This window comes from Chiloscyllium plagiosum, chromosome 2 (genome assembly GCF_004010195.1).
Source record: "Chiloscyllium plagiosum isolate BGI_BamShark_2017 chromosome 2, ASM401019v2, whole genome shotgun sequence".
Lineage (NCBI taxonomy): Eukaryota > Metazoa > Chordata > Chondrichthyes > Orectolobiformes > Hemiscylliidae > Chiloscyllium > Chiloscyllium plagiosum.
The window spans coordinates 138,023,945-138,039,699 of NC_057711.1; the positions used below are offsets into that span (position 1 = coordinate 138,023,945).

Consider the following 15,755-nt stretch of genomic DNA (forward strand, 5'->3'; position numbering starts at 1 on the left):
TCCCCACCCCCACCCTCCTCTCATTTATCTCTCCACCCTTCAGGCACTCTGCCTGTATTCCTAATGAAGGGCTTTTGCCCGAAACGTCGATTCTCCTGTTCCTTTGATGCTGCCTGACCTGCTGTGCTTTTCCAGCACCACTCTAATCGAGACTCTGGTTTCCAGCATCTGCAGCCCTTGTTTTTACATAGTACTGCTGATGCTGATGAACTAGGAGAAAGTGAGGACTGCAGATGCTGGCGATCAGAGCTGAAAAATGTGTTGCTGGAAAAGCGCAGCAGGTCAGGCAGCATCAAAGGAACAGGAGAATCAACGTTTCGGGCATAAGCCCTTCTTCAGGGCTAAAGAAGGGCTTATGCCCGAAACGTCGATTCTCCTGTTCCTTTGATGCTGCCTGACCTGCTGCGCTTTTCCAGCAACACATTTTTCAACTCTGATGCTGATGAATGTCTGATAAATGTCGACTTTGAATAGGGATTTTGGGGCGAGGTTGGAGTACACAGTCCAAATATATAACTGAAGAAAAAGATCAGTTAAAGAAGTGAAAAGAGATGAGCAAAGGCTACTTCAAAAGAAACTTTTGGTTTCGATCGTGGCCCTGGGGCAGCTCTGGAGTAACAAAGAGTCATTCCTTCCCCAATGTTTATGTATTTACATGCTGAGGTGTCGTTAATACTAACCACTACTTAATTGAAACTAGAATTTGCAGTTGAGTTATAAATAACAGCATTTAACGTCAGCTAATTTGTTGCTTATCTGTCTTTATTTAGATTGTTAACCTCATAGAAGAAACGGGACATTTTCACATCACAAACACAACATTTGACTTTGACCTTTGCTCACTGGATAAAACCACAGTTCGAAAATTACAGAGTTACCTGGAAACTTCAGGAACGTCATGAGGACACTGGTCCCCGGCTACGAGCTGGAGGTTTGAACTTTTTAAGCGATGCAACCGATGACTAGCCCTATAGAGCTACTTCCTGCAGCTTTTTTCCAGCCAGTCATGCTTCTCTTCCCCTGACCGTGTTGCTGGGGGAAAATGCCAAGAGATTCAACAGATCCTTACCAGCCTGAGGAATGTTCTGGAAGCGCTGGACCAGTGAGGTTCATCTTCTCCTTTACCTCTCATCCCCTGGATATTTGCTCTTTGAGAATCTCAGCGGTAGTATGTATCTTTGTGGTGTCCACATCCACATGGTGAATGATGCATGTGCAACACTGCCTTAGTATGTAACTGATTTATCTATTTATTGAAAAAAAAATACATTCATGATAAATATCTTGGATCTTTGGAACACTACCAAACATTGAGCACTCTGGTCACATTTGTGACCAAGGCTTATGAATGCAGTAGGAATTGGCCACCAGATGTCCGGTGAATTCATCTCCAATATTTGGTTTCCTTTGTAAACTAGCTGCAATCATAGGGACACTATGTAACTACACAATGTTCTAGCCTTAGTAATTGAACTGTAGTGCTTTAAAAATCTATTACTGTGCACTGTTCTAAGAATCATTACCAGCTTTGCTATGTTTTAATTAGTGATCAGCAGACACAAACGATCAGATGTGTACTGATGCTGGAGGAAATATAGTCTGCACAATCATGTTATTAAGCAGAGATTTTAAAAAAAAAATATTTCTTCCAGATTTGATTCAAACTTTTTACAGGGAATAAGGGATTTTGTGGTGTAATTCTGCTTACCCTTTTAAAGTACTTGACACCTTTTCTTATTTTAAAAGATTGTTAAAATGCAATGCCAGTCATCGGCACGTGCAGTTGCATCACAGCTGTCATGCGCACAGTGGCCCTCTCTCAGATTCTGAAATTCTTCTTTCATTTCCTAATGTCAGCCTACGTTCGCACCCTCCTGTTGTTTTAGCTCTGCAAACTCAGTGAACGGTAAAGACGTCTGAAGACTCCAAGAACTAACTGATGAAGGACAGTGAAAAACGGTTTTAAACGAGATTTTTGATGACTCGTGTAAAGGTTTTGGCATATCAGATGTAGTTAAATTGTTTTTTTGTTTTAAAAGGATGAAATGGGTTTGTCAAAAATATTCTGTTCCCAATTTTCTGTAAGTTTGTTGTAGAAAATTCTCAATTTGGGATTAATTATTTATTTGAAACACTCCCTTTACTGCCAAATCTGTTTTGCCGTCTTTACCTATTCTGGTAAACGGTGTGTGTTTATCAGTCCATCCTTTGGATAGTGAAATTATATTTCTTAAAAGTAGATCTTTCTTTAGCAAGTATGTTGCAGTAAAACCATGTTTCAATGGCGTCTTTTTGAGGAGACCTTAACTGCTACTTTCAGTCCAAAGATGGGATGAAGTTTAGTACTTTTTTTTTAATTACTGAAGGTTCTGAAACTGCTTCCAGCAGCATAAAGTGTACTTTCCGGTGATAACGAGGTTCAGAAAAGTCATTTTGTCCATTACTTGAAATGTTACCTTGCTAGTATACTTTTGATGTGCAATTCAGTTCAGAAAAAAACAGATTTTTTTTGAGAAAAGAGGGAATAAGTGAACTTACTTCATTTCATGTATGTGGTGTTCAATGTGTGTTTTCAATTCCCATTTCACTTTGATTTTGATGTGTCCGTGGTGAAACCCAAGATTCTTGGTTCGAGGCAAGGAATGCTCCAGCAGTCTTCAAAAAAGTTTAACATGGTACTTTGTGAGTTCCTTTTTAATTTAATGTAGTTGCTTGATCCATCTTGATTGTTGTGGCTAAACTTTGTGGTACAACTCACTTCCAAGAAATATTTCATTAAATTTTAAAGAGAATCTTTGCTGTGATTCATCTAGTCATTCCTCATCGCAAAGATTTCATGTGACAAATGGTTCAAAGTACAAAGCAGTGAACGCTTTCAACACTCCATGAATTAGTAAATAAAGATTAGTTTCAGATTCTGTTACTACAAAAAAAACATGTTAATATAATATATAAGGTTTAAATACTTTATTTTGTAATCGAACCAAGATAGAAATAAATTGGTATGTAAGTATCTATTGTACTGCACATCCATGGGACACCAGTCTAAAGTAAATCGTTTTGCAAACATTATGGATAAGAAGTATGAACTTAATAATTTAGACTTAATCCCAGGAAGAATTTACTGCAATATTGGGTTTACCACAATATTTAATTTGGGCAAGTATGTTACACTCTTAAACCAATTTTTGCATTAGCTTTTCCATCAACCTTTTGTATCCAGAGAACAAAATAAATCTTTTTTTTTCAAAGAATTTGTGCTTGTGCACTTATTTTCAAGCAGCACTGCTTTTTCTGAGGAAGTGTTGCTTAATCAGGTGAAAGTGAGGATAGCAGATGCTGGAGATCAGAGTCGAGAGTGTGTTGCTAGAAAAGCACAGCAGGTCAGGCAGCATCGGAGGAGCAGGATAATCGACGTTTCAGGCAAAAGCCCTTCATCAGGAATAATATTGCTTAGTCATGCCAGTCATGTCTTGACCTATGTAGATAGTGAAATTTCCTTTTAAAATAGCTACATTGACTGAGTGTGAAATACCATGCTAATACAGGACTGAAGCTGTGATACAGAAACTGTTTCAAGGCTCAAGAATAACTACCTATTTCATGTGCTCCTCCGCAGACCCAGTGTTAACAATAACGTTAGCTTTGTAATATTGCTTCGATGGAGGAGATGTCAAGTAACGTTACAGGAATAATCAGAGTTTGTTTTGAATTTGCAAGTTGTTTCCTTGTGCTAGCTCTGCAAGACCAGCCTTTCAACAAATCACTGTTCTGGTCTGTGGCCCTAAATGAAAATGTGGAATCCTTTTTGATCATTTTGACATTAGTGCTTCAGTTGTATTTTGTGGTAAACTTAATGACAGGCTAAATTCAAACCAATTAGTCCAATAGTCTGAATTAATTTTGTTCTGATTTCTGCAATAGATATATCATTGAAGGCTCTCCAGTTAGACTCTACAAGCCACCTTGCACAGTTGTATTATTTTTCCCAAACAACAGAAGTAAATGGCACTTTCACAAAACTTACATTTCATTCATTATTTAGATTCAGCTTGTATAGTTTGTGTCTGGTTAATCGCATGAAGTTTATTAATCCTTGTAAAGATTAGGATTGGATTATTAACTTTTTCTGAGCACATAAATATAGGAAACACGTGTAACATGAGTTGAGGAAGGAGCTGTAAGACTGAGTATTTAATAAACTCTATCGACAGAGGAAGATGGTTTGGTTTCCTGCTTCAACAATTTATTGGGACCACATTGACATGCAAGTGGGTTGCTCATCCATAGGAACCAGCAGTGCACTTTTATCTTGACCATTTGTATCAGGCTAACCTTGAACAACTGCCACGCCACCTCCCTCCACATCTGTGGGATGTTCATAGCCTCCATTGTCACGTTTGGAATAATTGAGAGATTGTAACTTGACAAATGCGGAACTTCCAGCACAGTTAGAAAGTGGTAATTTCTGCAATGTGGTCACTGATTAATGATTTCTATATCGTGTCATGTACAAGATCCTCCAATTACTGGTCTGAAGTGTTTGACAATAATTTAGGTACAGGTGTGCTTGACTGCATTCTCTAGTGTGAAATTAAAAGCAAACCTTTCATTACCCATTTAGATTCCTGCACCTTGGTTCACAACATACCCTCTTCTTCATCCCTCAGCAATTGATATTTTTCTGGTCTTTCCCCTTCAGACGTGAGCATTGCTGTCCAGTTTGTTTGAGCTGCAGATGAATATCCAGGTAGGGCAAGATCTTGGGGTGGTGATAACCCCTCTCAAGAGTTTGTAGAGCTCTCTGTTGTTGCAAATGAGGTGCTTTGGGTGCCAAGGTATGATGGACTCTTGGGCTATGTTGTCTGTCAGATCTTGGCAGTAAGGAACTCGAGGACTCCAGTCACATAAAAGGGATATTAGTCCCAACAACACTCTCATAGGGACCCTTCTATGACGATAGTCAGAGAAATGGAACCTGGCATTGAAAGACCAGATCTTAGCCTTTGTATTCTCTTTTCCTCTGGGACCGAACATTGTAATTGTGGTGGGCCATTTTGGAAATCTTCAAGCACTCCAAAATTTGTCTTCCTACAATGAATGACGATATCTGAACCAGAAAACCTGTCAGTTTTTGGCTCCATTAGTTCTAGTAGTACTTTGCTCAGTGATAGTATTTAGGTTCCTCTCTCACCATTTGTCCCTTGATTTTCTCTTATAAGTAGGATGCTTTTTGTGTGTTCAAAATACTTCCTCTTTGAGTCAGAGGGAATTGATAATGGCTAACAAGGAAATGGCAGACAATAATGGATCGATGTTTACTTGAGCTAGCATCTTTTTTGTGAATATATATACAAATAGAAACTCTTACTGCCTGTTTTCCTTGTAAGTTCACACTTTTTAGTTCTTTGTTTCTAAAGTTTTCCAGTTTTCTAGCCATTTTAATCTTTTCAAAGTTTGTATCTTTTTCAATTCAGTTATGTCCTTAACTATTTCACTCCTGGATAGCAAATTCTTTTTATCATCTTTCTCACTCAATGGAGAATTATTAAATATCTCTGTAGAGGGTGACAGGGAGTGATGTCTGTCACTCAATCTCTATTCCCTTACCATTTAGTCTATTTTCCCAGAACTGTAGACAACTCTGTCTTTATACTTTTGGAATTGTCTATACTTAAAATATTAGTTGCTGACCCAGATTTCTCTTGCTCCATCTCGATGTGAAATTCATCATCAGAGGTCCACCAGGCAAAAGTGATTTTATGATGAAATGAAATCATGTAGTCTCATTGCATGGCGGTGCATCACAAAGAGTCTATACCTTGGATAGTTCCAAGGATGTATTGATTTTCAAAGAAAAGACCCCAGTGTAGAATACACCATAATTACAGATAAATGCTATGATAACCTACTCCCAGTATAATGACTTTGCTTTTCTATTTCTTGTTTCTATCCAGACTAACTCTGTATGGTTTTTCAATATAACTGGTCTGCATGTGAATGCAGAGATATGTTAGGCTTGAGAGAGGGTTTCCTTTTAATTCTGCATAGTAGATGACTCTTTTTAATTATATATTTGTTTCTAATAAGCGTGATTTTTTAATTTATTGCAGAAACCTAGTGAAAGTGTCTCTTTTTCTATATATGAATGATAAAGAGAAACCATGACCATTTTGATCATTCAATAAGATCATTTACACTTTTGGTACACCTTATAGCGTAATATGGCTTAATTTCCAGCATACTATTCCTGTCAGCTTTGGAACATCTTACCAAATTGCTTGTTGTTAAGGTCTCAATGCACAGATTATTTGTGGATATGTTTAATTTCATTGCTAGCTGCTCACACTTTCAAAACTGAACCTCTTTTAGTTATCCTACTTATGTCATTGTTATCCATATAGTCAATGGTACTTTTCCCTTCCAATCCCTCATTTGAAGGTAATGAATTTAATATTTGTATCTCCCCGGTGCCAGTTTAAACTACTACCCTGGTTTAAAGAAACACAAAGCTGTAATGTCAATCATGCAACTGCTTACCTTAAAGATACATCTGTGTCTTAGCTTTCAGGACTCACTGTGACCTCCTTTCTCAGCAGGACTGCTTTTAGTTCTGTAAAAGATCAGTAAAACAACATCTCTTTCCTTAAGGATGAGTTCCCTCACTCAGCATATTACTGAGTTAAGTCAATGCATTCTATTGAGTTGGCTCTATGCTGCTTGAATGTACCATGACTATCCGGGTGATGTTTCACAGCCAGAATGTAGTTTCCGTAAACATAAATTGAAAACTCTGTCTGTTTTGTGAAATAGTACAATACAGGGCCAACAATTGACTGGCAAATAATTTACTAGAGGATATGTGTATGCCTTCTGAAATCTGCCATCACCTCAAAATGCAGAAAAAAGCAGATTACGTGGTCAAGTTATCTACCTGAATTTATATATAGACTTTTTTTTAAAACCACAAGCAGAATGATTTACAAAATGCTAACAGTAACTAAACTTGAAGTAAAATCTGCTGTGGAAATGCCCCTTAGCATGTTCTCCATTTAAATTATAATAGTCATAGAGTCGTACAGCATGGAAATAGACCCTTTAGTCCGACTCATCCATAGTAGTAAATAATTTATTTTCTGCAGATGTTCTTTATTTCCCCTCTCTTACAAGTAGAACCAAGGGTAGCTTTTAAAAACAAACTGAGGATGCACTTTGGCTTATAAGGTTGTCTGTCTTTTCTGTTATGTTTAGATTCTCTGAAGAAAATATTATTCAACTGTACTATCATCAGCAATGAGTGAAATGCTGGAAGATTTGTCCTAAGGGCAGACTTTCATGTGTTCTTGTTGGGACAACCAGAAATCGCAAGTTCAGCGACTGACATAACCAAGCCATCTTATAAAGTGGCTCTGTAGGGTTAACATGGAGACAAACAAGACGGCACATTCTGGACAGTTCAACAGCAACGTGGTAAAAGCGACTCGCACAGGACTGTAATTTTTCCCAAGCAAGGATGTTGCCTGGAATACTGTAAGTTTTTCCCAAGTTTGCCATCTCTCATTAGGAAAAGCTGAGACAAGAGCCAGATGCTTGTGAATTAACATCCTTCTCCGGATTAGCTCAACATTTTTTCATCTGTGTGAGATGATGGGAATTCAGCTTCAGAACTTTGACGTCAGATGAAATTAGCTGTATCTCGTCTGATGGTTTGAAGTAGCTAATTCTGTGAAGGCAGGTGTAGGGCATGTTGGATGACTAAAGAAATTGACGGTTTGATTAAGAAAAATAAGGAAGCACATGTCAGGTATAAACAGGATAGATCGAGTAAATCCTTAAAATAAAAGGCAATAAGAGTATACTTAAGAGGGAAATTTGCTTTGGCAAATAGAGTTAAGGAGAATCCAAAGGGCTTTTATAAATACATTAAGGACAAAAGGATAATTAGGGAGAGAATAGGGCCCCTCAAAGATCAGCAAGGTAGCCTTTGTGTGGAGCTGCAGGAGATGAGGGGAATACTAAAAGAGTATTTTGTGTCCGTGTTTACTGTGGTAAAGGACGTGGAAGACTTAGAATGTAGGCAAATAAATGGTGACATCTTGAAAAATGTCCATACTACAGAGGAGGACCCTAGACCTCTGTGGAAAGCTAAGTGATTGCTGAGCCTCTTGCTGAGATATTTGTATCATCGATAGTCAAGTTGATGTGCCAAAAGACTAGAGGTTGGCTAACGGGGTGCCACTGTTTCAGGGTGATAAGGACTAGCCAGGGAACTATAGACCAGTGAGCCTGACGTCTGTGGTGGGCAAGTTGTTGGAGGGAATCCTGAGGGACATGATGTATATGTATTTGGAAAGGCAAAGTCTGATTAGGGATAGTCAACATGGCTTTGTGCATGGGAAATCATGTCTCACAAACTTGATTGAGTTTTTTGAGGAAGTAACAAAGATAATTGATGAGGGCAGAGCGGTAGATGTAATCTATATGGACTTTAGTAAGGTGTTTGACAAGGTTTCCCATGGGAAACTGGTTAGCAAGGACAGATCTCATGGAATACAGGGAGAACTAGCCATTTGGATACAGAACTGGTTCAAAGGTGGAAGACAGAGGGTGGTGGTGGAGGGCTGTTTTACAGACTGGAGGCCTGTGACCAGTGGAGTGCCACAAGGATCAGTGCTGGGTCCTCTACGTTTCGTCATTTATATAAATGATTTGGATGTGAGCATAAGAGGTATAGTTAGTAAATTTGCAGATGACACCAAAATGAAGAAGGTTACCTCAGATTATAGTGGGATCTTGATCAGATGAGCCAACGGGCTGAGAAGTGGCAGATGTAGTTTAATTAAGATAAAATGCGATTTGCTGCATTTTGGGAAAGCAAATCGCATGCAGGACCTATACACTTAATGGTAAGGTCCTAGGGAGTGTTGCTGAATAAAGAGATCCTAGAGTGCAGGTTCATGGCTCCTTGAATGTAGAGTCGCAGATAGATAGGATAGTGATATAGGCGTTTGGTAGAGTCATGGAATCATACAGCATGGAAACAGACCCCTTGGTCCAACCAGTCCAAGCTGACATAATCCCAAAATACACGAGTCCCACAGCCTGCTCCTGGTCTATATCCCTCCAAACATTGCTCATTCATGAACTTATTCAAATGTCTTTTAAATGTTGAAACTGTGCCTGCATCCACCACTTCCTCAGGAAGCTCATTCCCCACCCAATCCACTCTGTGTAAAACAATTGCCCCTCATTCCTTTCCCAGGCATGGGTCACAAGGCTTTAGCCTTTTGACTCAGAGGTAAAAGGGCCCCCAAAGGCTGCTTACAATCTCTTTACATAGAGAAAGGTTCTCTGCCAAAAAAACCCACCTGGATACATGAACATCAACTAGCTACAAAAGGACACTCTCACTAGTATCTTTACATATGGATCAGGAAGAACACCACTACAACTGGGACAACACATCCATCCTAGGACAAGCCAAACAGAGAGAGACACGAGAATTCCAAGAAGTATGGCATTCCAACTGGAACTTTGTCAACAAACACATTGATATGGATCCCATTTACCACCCCTAAGAAAAAGAACAGGAAATGATGTCACCAACCCAAGGAAACCTAAACACACAAATCAAAAGCAGGCCATACCACCAGTGCTTCATCAGAGGCTCACTGATAATGTTAAATAGTATGGTGATGAAATGTCTGAAAGCAAACCTTCCAGCTCAGCGAGCAAACTTGCATCCAGCTAAGACCATTAGAAAACAATAGCTCAATTAGCAGGGTATGCATTGATGTTAATCTTGGCAGTGTATTTACATGTTACTGCTGCATATTTTGACATTGAGTTGGTCTCCACAGTGTAGACCTTCCTAGCTCCTGCTTGAACTGTGAAGAACAAAAGCATTCCTGACCTACAACCCACATCAAGGACAACCTTACCATTAACATTAACATTGCTTTCCTTTATTGGTCACTCCAATGAGTACAGGGTTTGGGAGGTCATGTTGCGGCTGTACAGGACATTGGTTAGGTCACTTTTGGAATATTGCGTGCAATTCTGGTCTCCTTCCTATCGGAAGGTTGGTGTGAAACTTGAAAGGGTTCAGCAAAGATTTACAAGGATGTTGCCAGGGTTGGAGGATTTGAGCTATAGAGAGATGTTGAATAGGCTGGGGCTGTTTTCCCGGAGCATTGGAGGCTGAGGGGTGATCTTATAGAGGTTTATAAAATCACGAGGGGCATGGATAGGATAAATAGACAAGGTCTTTTCCCTAGGGTGGAGGAGTTCAAAACTAGAGGGCATATGTTTAGGGTGAGAGGAGTAGGATATAAAAAGGATCTAAGGGACAACTTTTTCACACAGAGGGTGGTACGTGTATGGAATGAGCTTCCAGACGATGTGATGGAGGCTGGTACAATTAAAACATTTAAAAGGCATCGGGATGGGTATTTGAATAGGAAGGGTTTGGAGGGATATGGGCCAAGTGCTGGCAAATGGGACTAGATTGGGTTGTGGTATCTGGTTGGCATGGGCAAGTTGGACTGAAGGGTCTGTTTCCATGCTGTACATCTCTGACTCTAGGACAAAATCTGCCCTAAGTGCCACATGTAAAGTTGTCATTGCCAGTGGGACATGATTTTTGCTGATTCCTTGTTTGCCAGACCAGTTACTGCCTTGGGACATCTGAAATCGCATGTTATGTTAATGGAGTCTCACCTGAAGCTGCTATTGCCATTTGCATTAATTGTCAGGAAGACTTTCCTGCTGATGGCGATTTCTAAGGACTTTCATGGCTCTTTGAATAGCATCCTTCAATCAGAGCTTTGGGTGTCTCACTGCGCACCGGCTGCCTCCCTGTCAAGTATAACCTTCAGGATGTAGTTTTCTATCCTGTGCACATCCTGAAAGCAGCAAAGCCTTTTTTACTTAGTTAGGATGATCATGTTCTAAAGAAAACTGCTTCATTGGTGACTTTCTGGGTGGCATAGTGGCTCAGTGGTTAGCACTGCTGCCTCACAGCACCAAGGACCAGGGTTCAATTCCAGCTTAAGCTGACTGCCTTGTTTGCACATTCTCCCCATGCTTGCATGGGTTTCCTACGAGTGCTGCAGTTTCCTCCCACAGTCCAAAGATGTGCAGGTCAGGTCAATTGACTGTGCTCAGTTGCCCATCATGTTCAGCGATGTGTAGGTTAGGTGCATTAGTCAGGAGTAAATAGAGAGTAGGGGAAATGGGTCTGGGTGGGTTACTCTTCAGAGTGTTGGTGTGAACTTGTTGGCTGAAGGGTCTGTTTCTATATTATAGTGATTCTGTTATTCTTGTGATTCTTTCCATGTGATTCCAGATGAGGCCACATGATATAAAGTTGTTCAATAAGCGAATGTGCCAGCCAATTTACACACAGTAAGATCCCAGAAACTGCAACGAGATAAATGGCTGTTTGAGGGATAAATGTTACTAAGACCACTTGAACAGTACTCTCTCTGACCTTTTCATTTAAACTGAACAGTCGGAAGCTGAGAGAGTCTATGTAACACCTAAAACTTGGCACTTCCGACAATGGAGCAAGCTTTCAATACTTTTATTAGGTACAATTAAGTTTTCAGATCCTGCATTGTGGATTGAAACCAGGACTTCTGCTTCAGAAGTTAAAGTATTGGCTCTTGCCTAATATGACTACCTAACAATGCTTTTAGAATTGTGCGGGCATGTGCGATACCTTGAAGTGTAATTGTTATTAAGTGCTTATACCCATTGGTGCCAAAAGATGATATGTGCTGAAAATGCTTTAAAAAAAATGCAAGGTATGTTTAAAAGTTATTTTGTTTCAGAGTTTGGACATTGAAAGATGCACTGATTTCTCAGAATGAAACAGTAATTTGCAAGAGCAGAGAACCCCGCTTGGTATTGCAGTTCCATTTCTGAAAATTGTGACTTTAAGTGAAACAACTTAAAACGAAGCAATGATTCCCTTATGAATCAATGTTAAAGCCATAGTTAGGTTCCTACAGGTATGTTTTGCTCTTAGTTCAGTATTTCAAACCATATATTAAAACAATGTGTGCAGTATTGTGTATTCCTGTCTGAAATGACTGGCAACATAAATTATAAGTTACTTAAGGACCTTTCACCGCAGAAACTTATGTTTAAAACTTTAAGTTTAAATAGCGAACATTCCTAAATGCCTTCATCTACAAATGAAACATTTTTAAAAATAAGTAAATTTGAAGTCTTGAAAAATACAATCTAATTGCAATTGCTATAAATAAATGTTAAAAGTAAATGTTTAATTTGCCAGGCGCTATCTAATGGCAGAAGCTGATTCTTGCAGGTGGAGGAGCTTTCACTCCCTGATGTCTGCCACTAGGTGGAGCCTGGGACGTTATTCCAAATTCAGAATGACTGACAGCGTAAGAAGTGTGCACTGGAGTTATTAAGGTAAAAACTTTTAATACCATAAAGGATGTGGTGGGGGAAGGAGAGTTTGAGGGCAGGGACTGGAGGGAGGCTGAGGGGAATAGAGTGCGGTAGCGAAAGTATAGGCAAAGTTCTGACAGCAGAAAGGTTGTATGTGAAGTCTGTAGGAAACAACCTTAAACTGAAGCTTGCAACTTTAAACAAATATATTTTCTGTATTTTGTTAACAACTTCAAAGTGAAACAACTATCGCCTTCTCAGTTTTAAATGGGTAATTCCTTGGCATATAGAATCATGGAAACAAAGTAAGAAAAGTGGCAGCAATAGAAAGTGATTTACCATCTTTGTTATTTGCAAAGAAATTGTGAACACCTATGAAGCACTCTTAGAATCTAACTAGAAATGATGCACAAAATTGCATCACTACAGAATAATACTGGAGCAAATGTTCCACATAATAAGGAACATCAGACAATATGTATTTCATAGAATCACTACAGAAGTAGGTCACTTGGCCAATCGAGGAGAAAGTGAGGACTGCAGATGCTGGAGAAGGGTTCATGCCCGAAAAGTCGATTCTCCTGCTCCTTGGATGCTGCCTGACCTGCTGTGCTTTTCCAGCAACACATTTTCAGTACTTGGCCAATCAAGCCCCCATTGGACAGCATCCCACCCCTCTACCCTCAAACATTTCCCATCGCTAGCCAACATATCTCTGGATATTGCATGCAATTTGGCATGGCCAGTCCTGCACATCTTTGGACTGTGGAAGGAATCTGGAGCACCCAGAGGAAACCCATGCAATCACGGGGAATGTACAAACTACACAGACAGTTGCCCGATGGTGGAATCGAACCCAGGTTCCTGGCACGGTGAGGCAGTAGTGCTAACCACTGAGCCAGGGTGCTGCTCACAGTGTAGTTGGCTGCTGAAACTCTGATATAATGACAAACACTGCAGTCAGGTAACTTATGTGAAAGATGAGTCTATTATTCTATGATGCAGTAATCTACTCTACAGCATCATAGAATCATATACACATCTTTCACTTATGTTGTCCGACCTGAGTGTTTCCAGCAGTTTTTGTTTTTATGTCAGATTTTCAGCAACCAAATTCTTTGCTTTTGTATTTATGTAGCACCTCGACTGTAATAATAAGCCCCAAGACATTTGGCAGGCGCATTATAAAATGAAGCTTGAGACTGAACCTCTGTGCTATTGGGAAAGTTGAGCAAAACATTGGAGTCTTAACAAAAAGAGATGAAGATGTTTCAGGAGGGACTTCCATGGCTTTGATCTTTACAGAAAAAATTGAGAATTTTCAAAGTACCTGAATTCGAGGAGCATTGACATGTTTAGGTTGAATTGCTGGTGTAGGTTACAGGAATATAAATAGGAATGGGCAAAGTCATGGAGGAATTTTAAAATTTTTATTCTTGTCTGAAGTCAAAGGGTTACATCAGTGCAAACCAATGTTAACCACTGAGCCCCAGGGTAATGGTCAAACCAGACCTTTAGAAAGTAAGGAAAGGGACTGTAAAAGGTGATAGGCCAGTCCGTGACACATTGAGATTGTCAAATACAAGATGACAGAAACTTGGAAAGAATTCTGAGGGACAGGATGTACATGTATTTGGAAAGGCAAGGACTTATTAGGGATAGTCAACATGGCTTTGTGCGTGGGAAATCATGTCTTACAAACTTGATTGAGTTTTTAGAAGAAGTAACAAAGAAGATTGATGAGGGCAGAGTGGTAGATGTGATCTATATGGACTTCAGTAAGGCGTTTGATAAGGTTCCCCCTGGGAGACTTATTAGCAAGGTTAGATCTCATGTAATATGTGGAGAACTGGATACAGAACTGGCTCAAAGGTAGAAGACAGAGGGTGGTGGTGGTGGATTGTTTTCCAGACTGGAGGCCTGTGACCAGTGGAGTGTCACAAGGATTGGTGCTGGGTCCACTACTTTTCATCATTTGTATAAATGATTTGGATGTGAGCATAAGAGGTTTAGTTAGTAAGTTTGCAGATGACCCCAAAATTGGAGATGTAGTGGACAGCGAAGAAGGTTACCTCAGAGTACAGCGGGATTTTGATCAGATGGGCCAATGGGCTGAGGAGTGGTGGGTGGAGTTTAAGTTAGATAAATGTGAGGTGCTGCATTTTGGAAAAGCAAATCATAGCAGGACTTATACACTTAATGGTAAAGTCCTGGGGAATGTTGCTGAACAAAGAGCCCTTGGAGTGCAGGTTCATAGCTCCTTGAAAGTAGAGTCACAAGTAGATAGGTTAGTGAAGAAGACATTTGATATGCTTTCCTTTACTGGTCAGAGTATTGAGTACAGGAGTTGGGAGGTCATGTTGCGTCTGTACAGGACATTGGTTAGGCCACTTTGGAATATTGTGCACAATTCTGGTCTCCTTCCTATCGGAAGGATGTTGTGAAACTTGAAAGGGTTCAAAAAAGATTTACAAGTACGTTGCCAGATTTGGAGGATTTGAGCTATAGAGAGAGGCTGAACAGGCTGGGGCTGTTTTCCATGGAGCGTCGGAGGCTGAGGGATGACCTTATAGAGGTTTACAAAATTATGAGGGGCATGGAGAGGGTAAATAGACAAAGTATTTTCCCTGGGGTGAGGGAGTCCAGAACTGGAGGGCATAGGTTTAGGGTGAGAGGGGAAAGATATAAAAAAGACCTGAGGGGCATCTTTTCACAGAGGGTGGTGCATGTATGGAATAAGCTGCCAGAAGATGTGGTGGAGGCTGGTACAATTGCAACACTTAAAATGCATTTGGATGGGTATATGAATAGGAAGGGTTTGAAGGGATATGAGCTGCGTGCTGGCAGGTCATAGAGTCTTAGACATGTACAGCATGGAAACAGACCCTTTGGTCCAACCCGTCCATGCCGACCAGATATCCCAACCCAATCTAGTCCCACCTGCCAGTACCCGACCCATATCCCTCCAAACTCTTCCTATTCATATACCCATCCAAAAGTCTCTTAAATGTTGTAATTGTACCAGCCTCCACCACTTCCTCCGGCAGCTCGCTCCATCACATACCACCCTCTGCGTGAAAACGTTGCCCCTTAGGTCTCTTTTATATCTTTCCCCTCTCACCACCCTAAACCTATGCCCTCTAGTTCTGGACTCCCCGACCCCAGGGAAAAGGCTTTGTCTGTTTACCCTGTCCATGCCCCTCATAATTTTGTAAACCTCTATAAGGTCACCCCTCAGCCTCCGACGCTCCATGGAAAACAGCCCCAGCCTGTTCAGCCTCTCCCTATAGCTCAAATCCTCCAACCCTGGCAACATCCTTGTAAATCTTTTCTGA

The 15,755-nt window shown here is 40.3% G+C and overlaps 1 protein-coding gene across 2 annotated transcripts in view; it reads left to right on the top strand.

Moving 5' to 3' along the window:
• mllt3 (MLLT3 super elongation complex subunit) overlaps window positions 1-3,262 on the top strand; it is a 155,537-nt gene extending 152,275 nt beyond the window's left edge. For both annotated transcript variants that reach the window (XM_043719024.1, XM_043719014.1), the window contains one exon: window positions 771-3,262. In XM_043719024.1, coding sequence (XP_043574959.1) covers window positions 771-902 — 132 coding nt within the window. In that variant the 3' untranslated portion in view covers window positions 903-3,262. The remainder of the gene's footprint in view (window positions 1-770) is intronic.
• The last annotated feature ends 12,493 nt before the right edge of the window (window positions 3,263-15,755 follow it).